The sequence below is a fragment of the Nicotiana tomentosiformis genome, chromosome 4 (genome assembly GCF_000390325.3).
Source record: "Nicotiana tomentosiformis chromosome 4, ASM39032v3, whole genome shotgun sequence".
Classification (NCBI taxonomy): Eukaryota; Viridiplantae; Streptophyta; class Magnoliopsida; order Solanales; family Solanaceae; genus Nicotiana; species Nicotiana tomentosiformis.
Genome location: NC_090815.1, coordinates 15,637,288 through 15,650,816, shown reverse-complemented (window position 1 = coordinate 15,650,816; position 13,529 = coordinate 15,637,288). Strand labels below are relative to the sequence as shown.

The window sequence follows — 13,529 nt, the reverse complement described above, 5'->3', positions numbered from 1 at the left end:
ATTTAGGATGTTTTTTTCTTGATTGAACAGTGGTTGTTTCATGTGAGTATTTATAGTGTGATGGTCAAAAAAGGATGTCATTATTTTAAAATATTAAGTACTTAGTAGAAATCTGTCAATCATGAATAATCATTACATCATGTGAGGTTGCAGATATTAGGACTTACTGATGTTAATAATGTTGTGGGCTCAAATCAAGTTATTTTGTGCTCTAGGTTTATGTTAGATTCACTAATGATGGCAAAATTTATTTATACAATCAATTGAACTAAAAGTTAATAGCAAGTTCACACTATGGATCACGATCTAACAAAATAGAAATAGAGCGGGTAGTCAAATTATATGTTCGTTGGTACGAGAGATAAGAGATAATTAATCTCGGGTTTAAATTTGAGATGAGTTTATTCCGCGTTTGGTAGAGATGAAATCGCGGTATAACTAATATCGAGATTAGTTATCCTGGAATTGTAGGGCTCGTTTGATATGAGGGATAATTAATCTCGGGATTAAATTTGAGATGAGTTTATCCCGTGTTTTGTTGGGATAAAATCATGGTATAACTAATTAGTTATACCATGATTTTATCCCAACCAAACACGGGATAAACTCATCTCAAATTTAATCCCGATATCCCTGTGTTATTTTTATCCATGTGACCCTATGGGATGGTGGGATATAATCCTGGGATAATTAATCCCGGAATAATTAATCCTGAAATAACTTGTTTCTCGGTCAAACAAAATCAGCTCAAGTTAAGAGAAATAAGGAGGGTAAAATATCTGTATCAATTCAATAAATAAATGACACATATTTTTACTCACTTTATTATGACTAAACTATATAAACTCTAGTTCCACTTCAAAAGTTGAAATAGCTTTACTTCATTTGTCTCAATTTTGTCCATAGACTTGAAGTTCAAGTTTTGGACTAAAACAGATCTTGGAAATCTAGTTATTATAAATCGAATATATGAGTTCTAATCTTTTTACATTTCAAATTGTTAAAGGTACCACCAAAGGATGCGATTAAATGATAAATATATTTTTCTCTTAATCAAATTTCTCAAGTTTAAGTCTTGGAAATAAAGTTCTATTGAATAGGAAGGGCTAATGTCCCTTTTATGCTTTCAACGGCGCAACTCCAACTTGCTTAAGTTAACTACCAATAAGTGAAATGCTTTAAGTAAATTGGGGTGTAGAGTAGTAATAATAATAATAATAATAATAATAATAATAATAATAATAATAATAATAATAATAATAATAATAATAATACAATCTTTTTTGGCAAATAAAATATAATAGTATATTTATCTTCCCATAAATTAAGTTGGCAGTCCTAAATCCAAATGGGTTCCACAAACCTTGGTCAAGTACTCATTTGATCATCATGTTTATTACTCATATATATCATACCCCTATACTAAGAACCATGATTGTATAATACCTCCACATCATTATAATCATGTGCATTCTCGTGTTCTATGCATGCCAACAAATAATTGCCATTCAACTAGCACCGCCCCTCCCAAGAAAAAAATATTAACTAGAAGGAAAGTTTGAAAAAATATTATGTAATCAATGAGAAGTTTCTTTGAGCCCAAACTCATTTGATCCGTCCAACCCATCCAAAGTTGGGCTGGTAATTGACCCGTCAATTTGTTGAACGCAACCTATCTTGACCCAGCTCATTTCAATACATCTAAAGTTGAACTGATTTTTAGCCCAAATTTATCCATGAGTAACTTTGCTAAAATATCTTAAAACTAATTCTTTTTTTGGCTTGATATGTTATATGACCATAACAAAATAAAAAAGTCTTATTTGATAATTAAACAATTCATAAGAAAATAATACACATTAATTAAAGTTTGGTAAGAGTTGGGCGGGTTGCGCTATGATCCAAATTTTAGCCTAACTTGACCCAGCTCAGCCCAATTTATGGACTCATCCCATTTTAACCCGCCCAAAATCTCCACTTGACACCTATACGCACAACCAATGAAGTTATGGTACAATATTTGCAAAGTAATTGGAAAAATAACAGGTAGTGTTCCTCGGGTTTCAGTTTATGCGACACTATTTTTAAATAAGTCGTTCGAAAAAAAATAACACATTTTTGTAGAGAAATTTTGATGGCCATACAAACGTTATAACATATTTATGCCGAGTCAAAACTCTGTCTTATTTCTTTAAACTTTATGTCAAGTCAAATTATATCACATAAATTAAACAGATGGAATAATTATTTGTAACAGTATAACAAGCCTTTAAGTAAATCGAAATTATTTTTATAGCCTATGTACCTTTAGGTGTATATATCCAAAGAGTAGCTTACTCATTGTCATACTTTTCCATTTAAAACAAATAGAGATTTTACAAAACAAATTCTAATCCTTTCTTTTTCTTTTCTGATTTTCAAAGATACGGTCAACTAACTTAACTAACAATTGAGCCATGTTAGAATAACATGCACAAGAGATTAACATATACTTTGTCCACATGAAGCACAAATCAAGCAACCTATCAAGAACATGATTAACTTATAATATGGCCACATAAAATGAAATTTGAACATAAATTTTCTATATTTATAATTAAGAATCTTGGGTCTACATTAACTACTAAAATAACTGGAATTAGCGATAGATAAATTTTATAGCTAAACAAAGAAATCCGACAAATTTTCAAGAAATTTTGTTAGCTATTAGAAATTTAGCGATAGACTAGCGACGAAGTTCGTAACTAATTCTCCTTTTTGTGTGATTAAAAATAAGCGACTCCACTAATCATTCATTTAAAGAGCATATTTACTTTGATTTTTGTGTGACATGTGAATGTGATATAGCTCTTATTAGTAAACTTGACCAGATACTATTAATCATACAAAGTTCTTGAAAACCAAGACCCACTCACTCCATAGAATAAACAAGGAGTCCATCTCTAAAATAATCAATTAAAACCCTTTTTATTAAAAAACTAATTAGATATGATAAATTCCAAGATAGCTAAATGCAACTCATGATTGCTAAATACAAGAGCATACATTTCAGTCATCATTTGGAATATAGAGCTTGATGAGCATACAATAATTGAGCTCATTGGCTTAAATCTATTATAATTCTATTTTCTATGGCTTTTAAGAGAGAACAATCCGGATTTTTTTTGTTAATCATGTGGTATTTAGTATTTACTGGTTCAACTAATTTGAACTGAACTAAGACAACTGAAGTATTGCTGTTTCTATTTTTGAAGTGAAGTCAAGAATGCATATGGACAAATCATAACAAGGGCTAAAATATAGAAAATTGCAAGTGAATCGGCAAACTAAGAGCCCGTTTGGCCAAGTTGCCAAAAACTGCTTATTTTGTTTAAAAGTATTTTTGCAAAATAAGTGTTTGGCCAATTCATTTGAGTAATGTTTTTTGCAAGCTCATTGTGTTTGGCCAATCTTTCCAACAAGTACTTTTAAGCATCAAATTACGAAAAAGGATAGTAAAGGTTCAGTTTGCAATTAGTATTATTTAAAAATAAATAAATATTTATTATAAAAGAAATTCAATTAAAATATAAAATGTAAAGTAAAATATAAATTAAAAATTACAATCAATATAAAATATAGTTATTCCAAAGAAATAACATTGAGTATTTGATATTACTTATTGTTTACATGATAATTTAAATATATCAAAATACATCATTCAATATAAATTTAAAATATATTCTTAGGAATAGGAGCAAGAGAATAAAAATATGATTAAAATAAAAAAGAGAAGAAAGGCATAATAGAAATAATAAGGAAAACGAAAAGGAAAAGAAAAATGTTAAATTAATGAGGACTAATTTGAAAAATATAAATTTATTGTAAAGTTATTTTTGTCTTGAATAAATTAATTTTCTGATTCTGTTTTTGCTTCTTGGAAGAAGTTAAAATTTGCAACTTCTCCCCAAACGCAAAAAATCTGCTTAGCTGCTCAAAAACACTTTTTCATCTTGACCAAACACTTTAAATTTTCAAAAAGTATGTTTTTGACCAAAAAATATATTTTTGACCTCCCATAAGTTTGGCCAAAGATGCTCTAAAATGAATTGGCATTCCCAAACTTCAGGCAACCTTCATTTAGGATAAAAAATAGCAGAAAAGGATTTTACCTTTTAGTCAATATAAATGTCAGTCCCAAACTCAGTTTGAGTTTTATTTAACACTCTTCTCATATATATGAACGTATCTCATACTAATTTTAGTCATGTCCCACGAATTCAATGTTCAGAAAATTCATCATATTACGATTACTTTATACGTTGCGACTCCTTATTTCTTTTTAGTTTCGGATTAGTTAAGAGGTGATATGACCGTTTTTAACATATTATCCCCTCTATTTAATTTCTATTGTACTGATCCACCTTTAAGCGTACGTCTCAATTTGGAGCACAGAGAACGAAGAAATTCCTAATAGAAAGTGTATTCTCCTTTAATGAACGCTACATAATGCAAATTTAAATTATTTTAATTAGAAAAATTGACGCTGTATAACCGTTCTTAAAATAAAAATAAAAAAATTATATATTTTTTTGTGTATATATATTTATTTATCTATGTTATATACAAAAATTATACAAATTTTATATATTTTTTCTGCTAACGAATATAAATAATTTTTGGCGTAAAATTCTGAAACACAAGATAAGATTTAAGCTCACAACACGATTAACATCAGTAAGTACTAACACTTGCAACCTCACTTGAGGTAATCATTATTCATGATTGACAAGATTTCTACTAAGTACTTTATAGTTTAAAATACTGACATCCTTTTCTACCTTCACACTATATATATATTTGCATGAAATAGCCACCGTTCAGTCAAGGAAAAACATCCTAATCATCAGTATTCAGTACTCTAGTACTAAATCAAGAGAATCTGTATCTGTCTCAATTTCTGGTCAGAAAATCTCTGCTATCTCTATCCGTCGATACAAGGCGCATTCAGAATTTAAACAGTAACTATGAATATCATCAAATCATCCACTTCTTCTTCAACTAACAAAAGCACAAAACCAAGAAAGAATGCTGGCAGCAGTGTAAGTAGTACTCAAAGTGGCAAACAAAATGCAGAGGAGCAACAGAACAATTGCAGATATTTAGGTGTGAGAAGAAGGCCATGGGGTAGATATGCTGCGGAGATAAGAGATCCGAATACGAAAGAAAGGCATTGGCTGGGAACATTTGACACTGCGGAGGAAGCTGCTTTGGCCTATGATAGAGCTGCGCGTTCTATGCGTAGTAACAACAACAAATCTAACAAACCCATTCGCACCAACTTTGTCTATTCCGACATGCCACATGGTTCTTCTGTCACTTGTATGATTTCCCCTGATGAGGAATATCATCACCAATTTCAACTTCATCAACAACAACAACAACAATTCTTTAATCAGGCTGATCAGAATGCAGCTCCTACTGTGAATTACACAGACTTCAGTCACTTCTCAATCAGTAACATGAATAATAATAATAGTAATGGCGATGGTGGTGGTGAAGATTTTGCATTACAACAGTTCTATAACTCCAACTACAACGTGCATATGGAAGACGGTTACAGGTATTGAATTATGTTTCTACTTTTATCTAAAAGAGTTTAAGTTGCTAGAGAAAATACTTTTAATTACTCTATTTGTCCCAATTTATCGTAATATACTCCGAAAAGAATAATATATTTATATATTAGAAACAATTTAATTTTAAACTTCTTGTTTGATCCTTGACAAGATGATTTAGAGCTGCATAAACCACAAGTTTAAAAATCAGTGCCCAGTCTGAGTGCATTACATAAAATGGGACGGAGAGAGCACTGTCTTAAAATGTTCGGGCCTGCCTTTTTGGGTCGAATACATGAAAATTCTTTATGATAAAACTTGAACTTAGGACCTGTGTGCCGAATTAATAAGATATTAATTATTTATTAATGTTTTTTGACAACAGGAACAATAGTAATAACACAACATCAATAGAATTGCCACCATTGCCGGAGGATATAACAAGCAGCGGCAACTGCTACTACTTCAGTGAGGAAGTTGATCAAGACACTCAATTTTCAGCTACAACAGCAATATCATCAGTTTCAAATGTGGGATATTATAGCAGCAGAAGTAGTCTTTTGAATGAAATGCTGCCGATGGATTTTCGTGCAAATGATGAACAATTAGACAGTGGTGCCAACATCATAGAAGAAGCAGCATCGTATGAATATCAATTTGGAGGAGGAAATACTGTCACTACAACAAATAATACCACATCTGTGACTGGGAGTTGTAATAATAATAATAACTATTTCGGTTTTGATGATTGGTTGCAGCCACAACAACCACTGCAATATTGCAGCAGTAACATTATGCAAAATGAATCCAACAACAATTTGGGTTGTTGGTTCTCATAAACTCCTCGAGTTGAAGTCTTGAACGGGAGTCTTGGCGTAACTGGTAAAGTTGTACGAGTTTGAGCCGTGCAAACAACCTTTTGCAGAAATGCAGGGTAAGGTTGCGTACAATAGACCCTGGTGGTCCGGTCCTTCCTCGGACAACGCGCATAGCGAGAGCTTAGTGTAGCGGGCTGCCTTTTTTAATAAGTTGAAGTCTTGAAGATGAAGGCGCTTTACAACTGAACCGCTAATTCTATGACGGATTTGTTCTTTTTTTTTCTTTTGTTTTTAAATGTACCTGTACTTGTATCAACATGTTGGAATTGGAATTGCAGTTCGGTTAACACTAATTATTTTCTTCACCTGCTTTTTTACCTTTTTAATTTGATGGTTGTCCACTGCTGTGTCAGAATGAAAATTATTTGATATGATTAATTAATTCTGTTTTGTATCTTCTGGTATGGAATAAGGTTTTAGTTGATGACTTTAAGGCCACGCAATGAATTAAGAAAAGTTTTTGTTATTAAAGAAATTTCTCATTGATTGTATAATAATTGTTCTTCTAATATATTATTTCTTTCTTGGGGGTGCTATCGTGTACATAAATCGGGTTGGTTCGGTTTTATCAAAAGCAAACAAAACTAATTATATCGGTTTGGATTGATTTGATTTGGTTGATTTTTCGGGTTTTTTTGTTACATGAATAATGTTTCAATCTTACTTTGTTAAATTTTTGTTATAAAAAAATATGTTTAGTAAAATTTAAAAAAATTATAAATATATGATCTATTAACAAATGGTTTTGTGGCCCATTACAAACTTGCTTTTAGTTTTATGACCTATCTCTTTTTTTACACATGAGAGATTTGCTTTTACACATGAGAGATCTATCTTTTACACGTAAGAGATCTAAAAAAGACATTTTCTTAATTTCAACATTGTAAAAAACCATGGAAGCCTAAAACCCTCATATTCTTATGGGAAAATTTTCTTAGTAGCATATGATAGTAATTTTTTTAGTCGTGTGACAATAATTTTTCGTTAATGGTACACTTTCAAGTTTAATTGAATTTAATAATTAAACATAAAAATAAATATGATACCCATATAATGATATGTTCTATTTAATTTTAAATTATCGAAATATCACTTCAAATTCGAAAAAGATATAAGAATTTAATAGATCTTGACATATGAATATGGAAAAACAAAGAGATTGACGCATTTCACTCACACTTGATAAGAAAGTGATCATACAACCCATATTTAAAGCTAATAAAAATATAGCACTTCATATTTAACTAAATACGTATTACATTCCATAAGAGAATCACAAATATTTCTAGACATTTTTTAAAGAAAAATCTATGAAAAGTATTAAAAGTATATATAAAATTATATATTTATATGTCGGTTTGGTTCGGATGTTTTTACTCAATTCCAAACCTAATCAAATTTTTTAAGTGCGATTTTCCGATTCGGTTGGTACACCCCTAATCTGAATGGCAATTATTTGCATAGATGATAGAACACGAGAATGCACATGATACTAATGATATGGAGGTAAAGTAGAAATCATTTTTATTGGTTGTAGCTATGTGGGTGTGGAGCAGTGGCGAATCTAGGAATTTCTCTAAGGGTGTTTAAATTTAAAAGAAAAAAAAAAAATCCGACAAATGGTATTCAATATGTGTTATATACTTGTAAAACGTAATATTTTATATATGTACACAGTGCAATTTTTCGACGAAGTGTAGTTATTTGACCACCCTTATGATCACGTGGCTTCGCCGCTGGCGTGGAGGGAGGACTTTCGTCGCCTGATAGAGGCAGAAGCGGAAGCCACCGTGTGATGGTGGGATGGTAAAGGTAAGAGAGGGTAAATGGGTTTTGTGTTTAATTTTTAGTCACGTGTGAGAAACATGGCGTGTTATAGTAGTACACACGATCATTAGAGATTAATTAATTGGTCTCAAAGCTTCAACCGTTATTCAAAATTTTAAATGCAAACAAAGTGGACTCCATCCCTCCAATAATAGTTGCATTTAAAAGGAGAAAACTTTATTTTATTCAAAATTTTCTCTTTGTTTCTTATGTTTCGTTTCTTCTTTTTAGTCCGAAATAATTGATGGTAACGGTTTAAAGAAGTACTATTATTATTCTCTTCTGGATTATGATGAATTTCAAAACAAGCATAATCCCACATGCATAATCCCACATACATAAATGCCCCCATAAGATTGGCCTTTGCTTAATGTCCTTGTAATCGGTGGCATTTAATAAATGAACTCTGCCTCTTTGTCCCTTCAGTCCCTTCAAATTCTTCTTCTCCATATTTTCTTCTTCACCAAGAACACCATAATTCTTCAAATTTTTAAGCTTAAAATTCTTGTTTGAGGTTGAAAATTTAAAGTTGATGGTTAACTAATATTAAAATTGTTTGTGTTAATTATTTAATCTTAAACTTTAGTTTAAATATTGATCTAGAGATTTATTTTAAAAATCTCAAAGCTTCATTATTAGTCCTTAGAAAGTGTTAAAGAAGATAAAGTGATCTTCTTGATTTAGTGTTATTTGACTAAATTAATAATTGGGGATCATTTGTGTTGGTATTTGGATGATTTGGTTCAAATTTGAGATCATTTGGAGCAGTTTGTGATGGTTTGATCGAAATTGAAATTGCAAATAGAGGAACATGTTGAACAACACAGAAAAATCATACTAATGATATAGACTTCACGAACAATTAACAGATTGGTTAATTGCAGATAACACAAAGTTACACCACTCTAATTGAGTTTGGTGAATAATTAAACAAGCACAAAGTCAGGCCAACCGGGTACACTTTGTGAATAATAAATAATATAGGTAGAGTAATAACAACTACTACTACTACAAAATACTCAGTATATTCTCACAGTGTGGGGTTTAGAGAGGATAATGTATACACAGACCTTATTACCTCTTTGTGAAGGTAGAGAAGTTGTTTCTAATAGATCCTAGGCTTAAGAGAAGCAATTCGCCTTATGTTGAAAAAGAAAAACAACAGTGAAGAAGCCATGTTAAAAATAATGAACGCAAGAACAATGACAACATCAAAATAACAAAGCAATAAGAAAACCGACGCTAAGGAAATAATAGGTAGCAATATACATCGAAGGCTAAGATGATAATAATACTACTTATATGAAAAAACAAGAAATAGATACGGTGTCCTAAACTCGACTACCTACTAAAATTTTCCTCTAATTTTCGATCTCCATATCCTTTTATCTAGGGTATGTCTTCAATAAGCCGAAGATATGCCATTTACTTTCTAATCACTTCTCCCCAATACTTTTTCGACCTACCTTTCCTTAGACCTAAAATAGTAAACTCCACCAACGCGGTAGCGAAAATTCTTGAAGAGTTGCGCGGGTGTGAATGTCATTTTTTAAATACATAAAGGAATGAGGACAATATTGAAAGACCAGCCTCTTACGGGGCCATTCCTGTCAATCACCCAAAAATGGCAATGTTACAAACATTTGACACAAGCCCGATCCTATTTTGACTCGTCAAAACGACAGTAGATAGCCTATGTAAAATATATGTAAAATACAAGTAATATGTACAAAAGTCAGGATAACCTTTGTAAAATATATTTAGTTTTTTAAAACTATTTAAAGTTTACCCAATTTTGAGTGATTTTTGGACTGAATTTGTTTGGTAGCCTTTGTACAAAAGACAGGATAACTAATGTTAATGTGTAGTTGTTTTAGATTGGGAATACAAGTAATACATAAATAAGCTATCCAACAAAATCTATATAATATTTCTGCGAGGTAATATATTAGTAATACATGGATTAAATAATCAAATGATCAAAAAACCCTCATATTTATTTTAAATTACACATTGTATAAATAAAATAAAGTAAACATTTAACAAAAAATAATCTCTACATTACAATCCATACATTATTAATTCTTACCCAACTAATCTCTTAATAATTAAATCCTGCATACTCTAACCAGCAACCAAACGACCCATATTCTAATCGCCATGTTCAAGGAAATCTACGGCTGAATATGATGCACAAATCCAACCACGAGTTTCAGCTCTGCTAGAAATTTATGAGCATGACATAGTAGAGTATGACAAAAACACTGGTGAATCACCAAATAAAGGTACTAGAGAACAGATAATGCGAACAGCTACGTCTCAATTATATAAGTTCTGACCTCCTTGTTGCAATAGTGCTAGTTCCATTTGTTGTCTACCGCATATTAAAATTCAGTTTCACAAAGTAAAGCTTGTTATGTTCGCAAATGAATCAAAACAGCAGTTCAGTAACAGACAGCAAATCAAACTATAACAAAGCCAGTAGAATTCACACGATATACATACAATGACCACAAAGGCTAACAGATACGTTCAAGTTATAAACAAAACATGCTAGTTCAAGGAAATATCGATCACTACAACATAATTTAATAAAAAGAATAGAAAAGTGTACTTTCAGGGAACCACCACATAGAAATAACATTGTAGTAACAATCCAATTCCAAAAGGGATAAACTCAAATTAGAACCATAACATAATCAAGTCATAGTAGACTCAAAAACACTTGTTCTTAATTAAGACTAGATAGTGAAAATGAAAATAGAGTACTGCATCAAAATTCCCATATGAAGATTCATTTCAATATAAATCGAATGCTATCTCTCTAATCTCCCTTTCTCCTGAAAGAACATCCCTCGGTAAGTCTAGCACGACCACCAGTAGGCTGGCACAAAACTGTCTGGCAGTTTCCGCAAACAACCACCGTCTGAGAATGGCTGAACACAGTTGTTCTGCATGATTTAAACATACGATCAAAATCAGTGAACTCCTAGAATATACTCCCTATGTTCCATTTTATGTGGCGGATCAAGGTGTACGAGATTCAAACTATTAAATTTTAGTGTGAATTCAAATACAAATTCTTACGAGTTTATGGAAATAAAATTAACATATAAGAAACTAAAATTAAAATACTCCATCTGTCTTATTTTGTGTGACACGCTTTTTTTTAGCGAGTACCAACAAGAATGACGCCTTTCTATTTTAAACATAATTTCACATAAGATTTTCTGTTTACCTTAACACAATGATTTAGAGCAAAAAAATGTCTATGATTTGTTTTAGACACAAATATTTCGAAAGTCTTTGTTTATTTCTTAAAGCTTGGCAAATATCATGACATAAATTGGATCAGAGGTTGTACACTATACTAGTTATTAGTCCCAATGGGTTATTGATTCAAAACAATTAAAACTATTTTAGAAAAAATATGATCAAATGAAAAACTCACTCCCAAATAGTAATAGTGACACAAAAATACTGGAACACGGGGAAATAATAAGCTAAATATAAAAGCCAAAGGACAAAGATCTTACATGTTAAAGCAGCCTTGACACTTAACATCCTATAGAAAAAACAAAGCCACACATAAATTATAAAACCAAAAAGCATATATAAGCAGGAAAATCATTTTAACATTGAAAAAGAGAATGTACCATGAAGAAAGAGTTAGGAGACTGAACAAGACGTTTGAGCTTATGCTTCCTCTTTTCAACATCTGCTGGTGGGTTCAACAAATCGTAATCATTTGAAAGAACCTATAAATTTCAAAATTAGCAGATATAATTTAGCAAATTATAATCGTAATCATTTGGAAGCACATATAAATTTCAAAATTAGCAAAAATAATTAAGCAAATTATATAATCGTTAAGAAAATTGAAATCGAGATCGAAACGGTAACTCACCATTTTCGCAAGATGAAACGAGAGCGAGGAGAGGCTGTGTATTGCGCCACAAGCAGCGAAGATGGAGATGGTGTGAGAGGGGGTAAGGATTAGGGTTTTGTGGAATATATAGTGCGTGGCGAATGTTGTGGGCCGTTGATTTGTAGTAGGTGTTAATCTGGGCCGTCATTTAAGGTTTCTTGCTTTTTAAGGGCTTTGAGTTTAGGTTTTTTTTCCATTCGCCGACTTCAAATATTACTTCTTTTTAAGGGCTTTGAGTTTAATATGATTGCATTTACACCTATCAATTTGATATTCTTAAGTAAATAATTTGACTCATCACAAAAAAAAAAATTAAAAAAAAGACTTTTTGACTTGTTATCTTAAACATGACATAATTTTCGGGTGGCTTTGAAAATTTTAATATTTATTATATTAGCATAATCTCAAGATGAACCGACTATCGGAGAGATTACTATCAAGTTGGCCCGACTATCGGAGAGATTACTCTCAAGGTGTGAAAGGATGGATACTCATCCCCACCCAAAAACCGGAGGCCATTTCAGGACGCAAAGGTTCATACGACATATCGAAGTACAAGTCCATGACAACAAATAGATGGAAAAATCCTTAACACCGTATGGAGAGCAAATCCATGGCACCATATAGAAGGGTAAATCCATATAGAGGCCAACTTAAGGTGCAAAGGGACTTAAATGTCCACCTTAAGATTGAAAAGTTATAGTTCCTTTTAAGGGCAAACCTCGCGAAGAGGCCAACTTAAGGTGCAAAGGTACTAACATATCCACCTTAAGATTGGAAAATTAGAAAGTTTCAAATCGAATACTTGGTGGAGTTGATGACATCAACTTGAACACTTGGCGAACTTTGCAGAAATTTGAAGACCGACAAACTTGAAGATTTGATGGACTTGAAGTTTCAGCGGACTTTGACGCTTCAACCTGAAGACTTTGAGGGCTTAAATATTTCAATTTGAAGACTGGCGAGTTTGAGGATCTCAACTTAAAGACTGACAGATTTGAAGACTTGGAGGCTTAAATATTTCGACTTGAAGACCGGCAGACTTAAAGATTTGGCGAACATGAAGATATAGTAAACCCCCGGACTTCAGCACAAATACTTGGTAGCCTCCGAAAAGACTATAATCGTCCCATTGAAGACATTGGTTTACCATGGAGGCTTGCCCCCTCTAAGTCATATGAGATCCAAATTTCAATAGATAAATGATATTTTAGACCGACTTTCAAGCGTTGGTTGAATGAATTACTTCCATCATACTTCATTTGGACAACGATTGGGGCAATATGTATCTTTTGAACT

General features: G+C 31.9%; 1 protein-coding gene across 1 annotated transcript; it reads right to left on the bottom strand.

The window, feature by feature from the left end:
* Positions 1-10,916: 10,916 nt before the first annotated feature.
* LOC104094461 (small ribosomal subunit protein eS27y-like) lies at positions 10,917-12,362 on the bottom strand. Its single transcript, XM_009600397.4, has 4 exons — positions 12,210-12,362; positions 11,959-12,060; positions 11,839-11,867; positions 10,917-11,253 (listed from the first exon to the last, which is right to left on the bottom strand). The coding sequence occupies exons 1-4, from the start codon at positions 12,210-12,212 to the stop codon at positions 11,127-11,129; spliced, it is 261 nt and encodes an 86-aa protein (XP_009598692.1). The 5' UTR covers positions 12,213-12,362; the 3' UTR covers positions 10,917-11,126.
* Between the last annotated feature and the right edge of the window lie 1,167 nt (positions 12,363-13,529).

Excerpts from the sequence above, each read along its gene's own strand:
- LOC104094461 (XM_009600397.4), bottom strand. Across the intron at positions 11,868-11,958 it reads CTCCTAACTCTTTCTTCATG|GATGTTAAGTGTCAAGGCTG; the intron begins GTACATTCTCTT and ends TTTTTTCTATAG. Across the intron at positions 11,254-11,838 it reads TGTCAAGGCTGCTTTAACAT|AACAACTGTGTTCAGCCATT; the intron begins GTAAGATCTTTG and ends TAAATCATGCAG.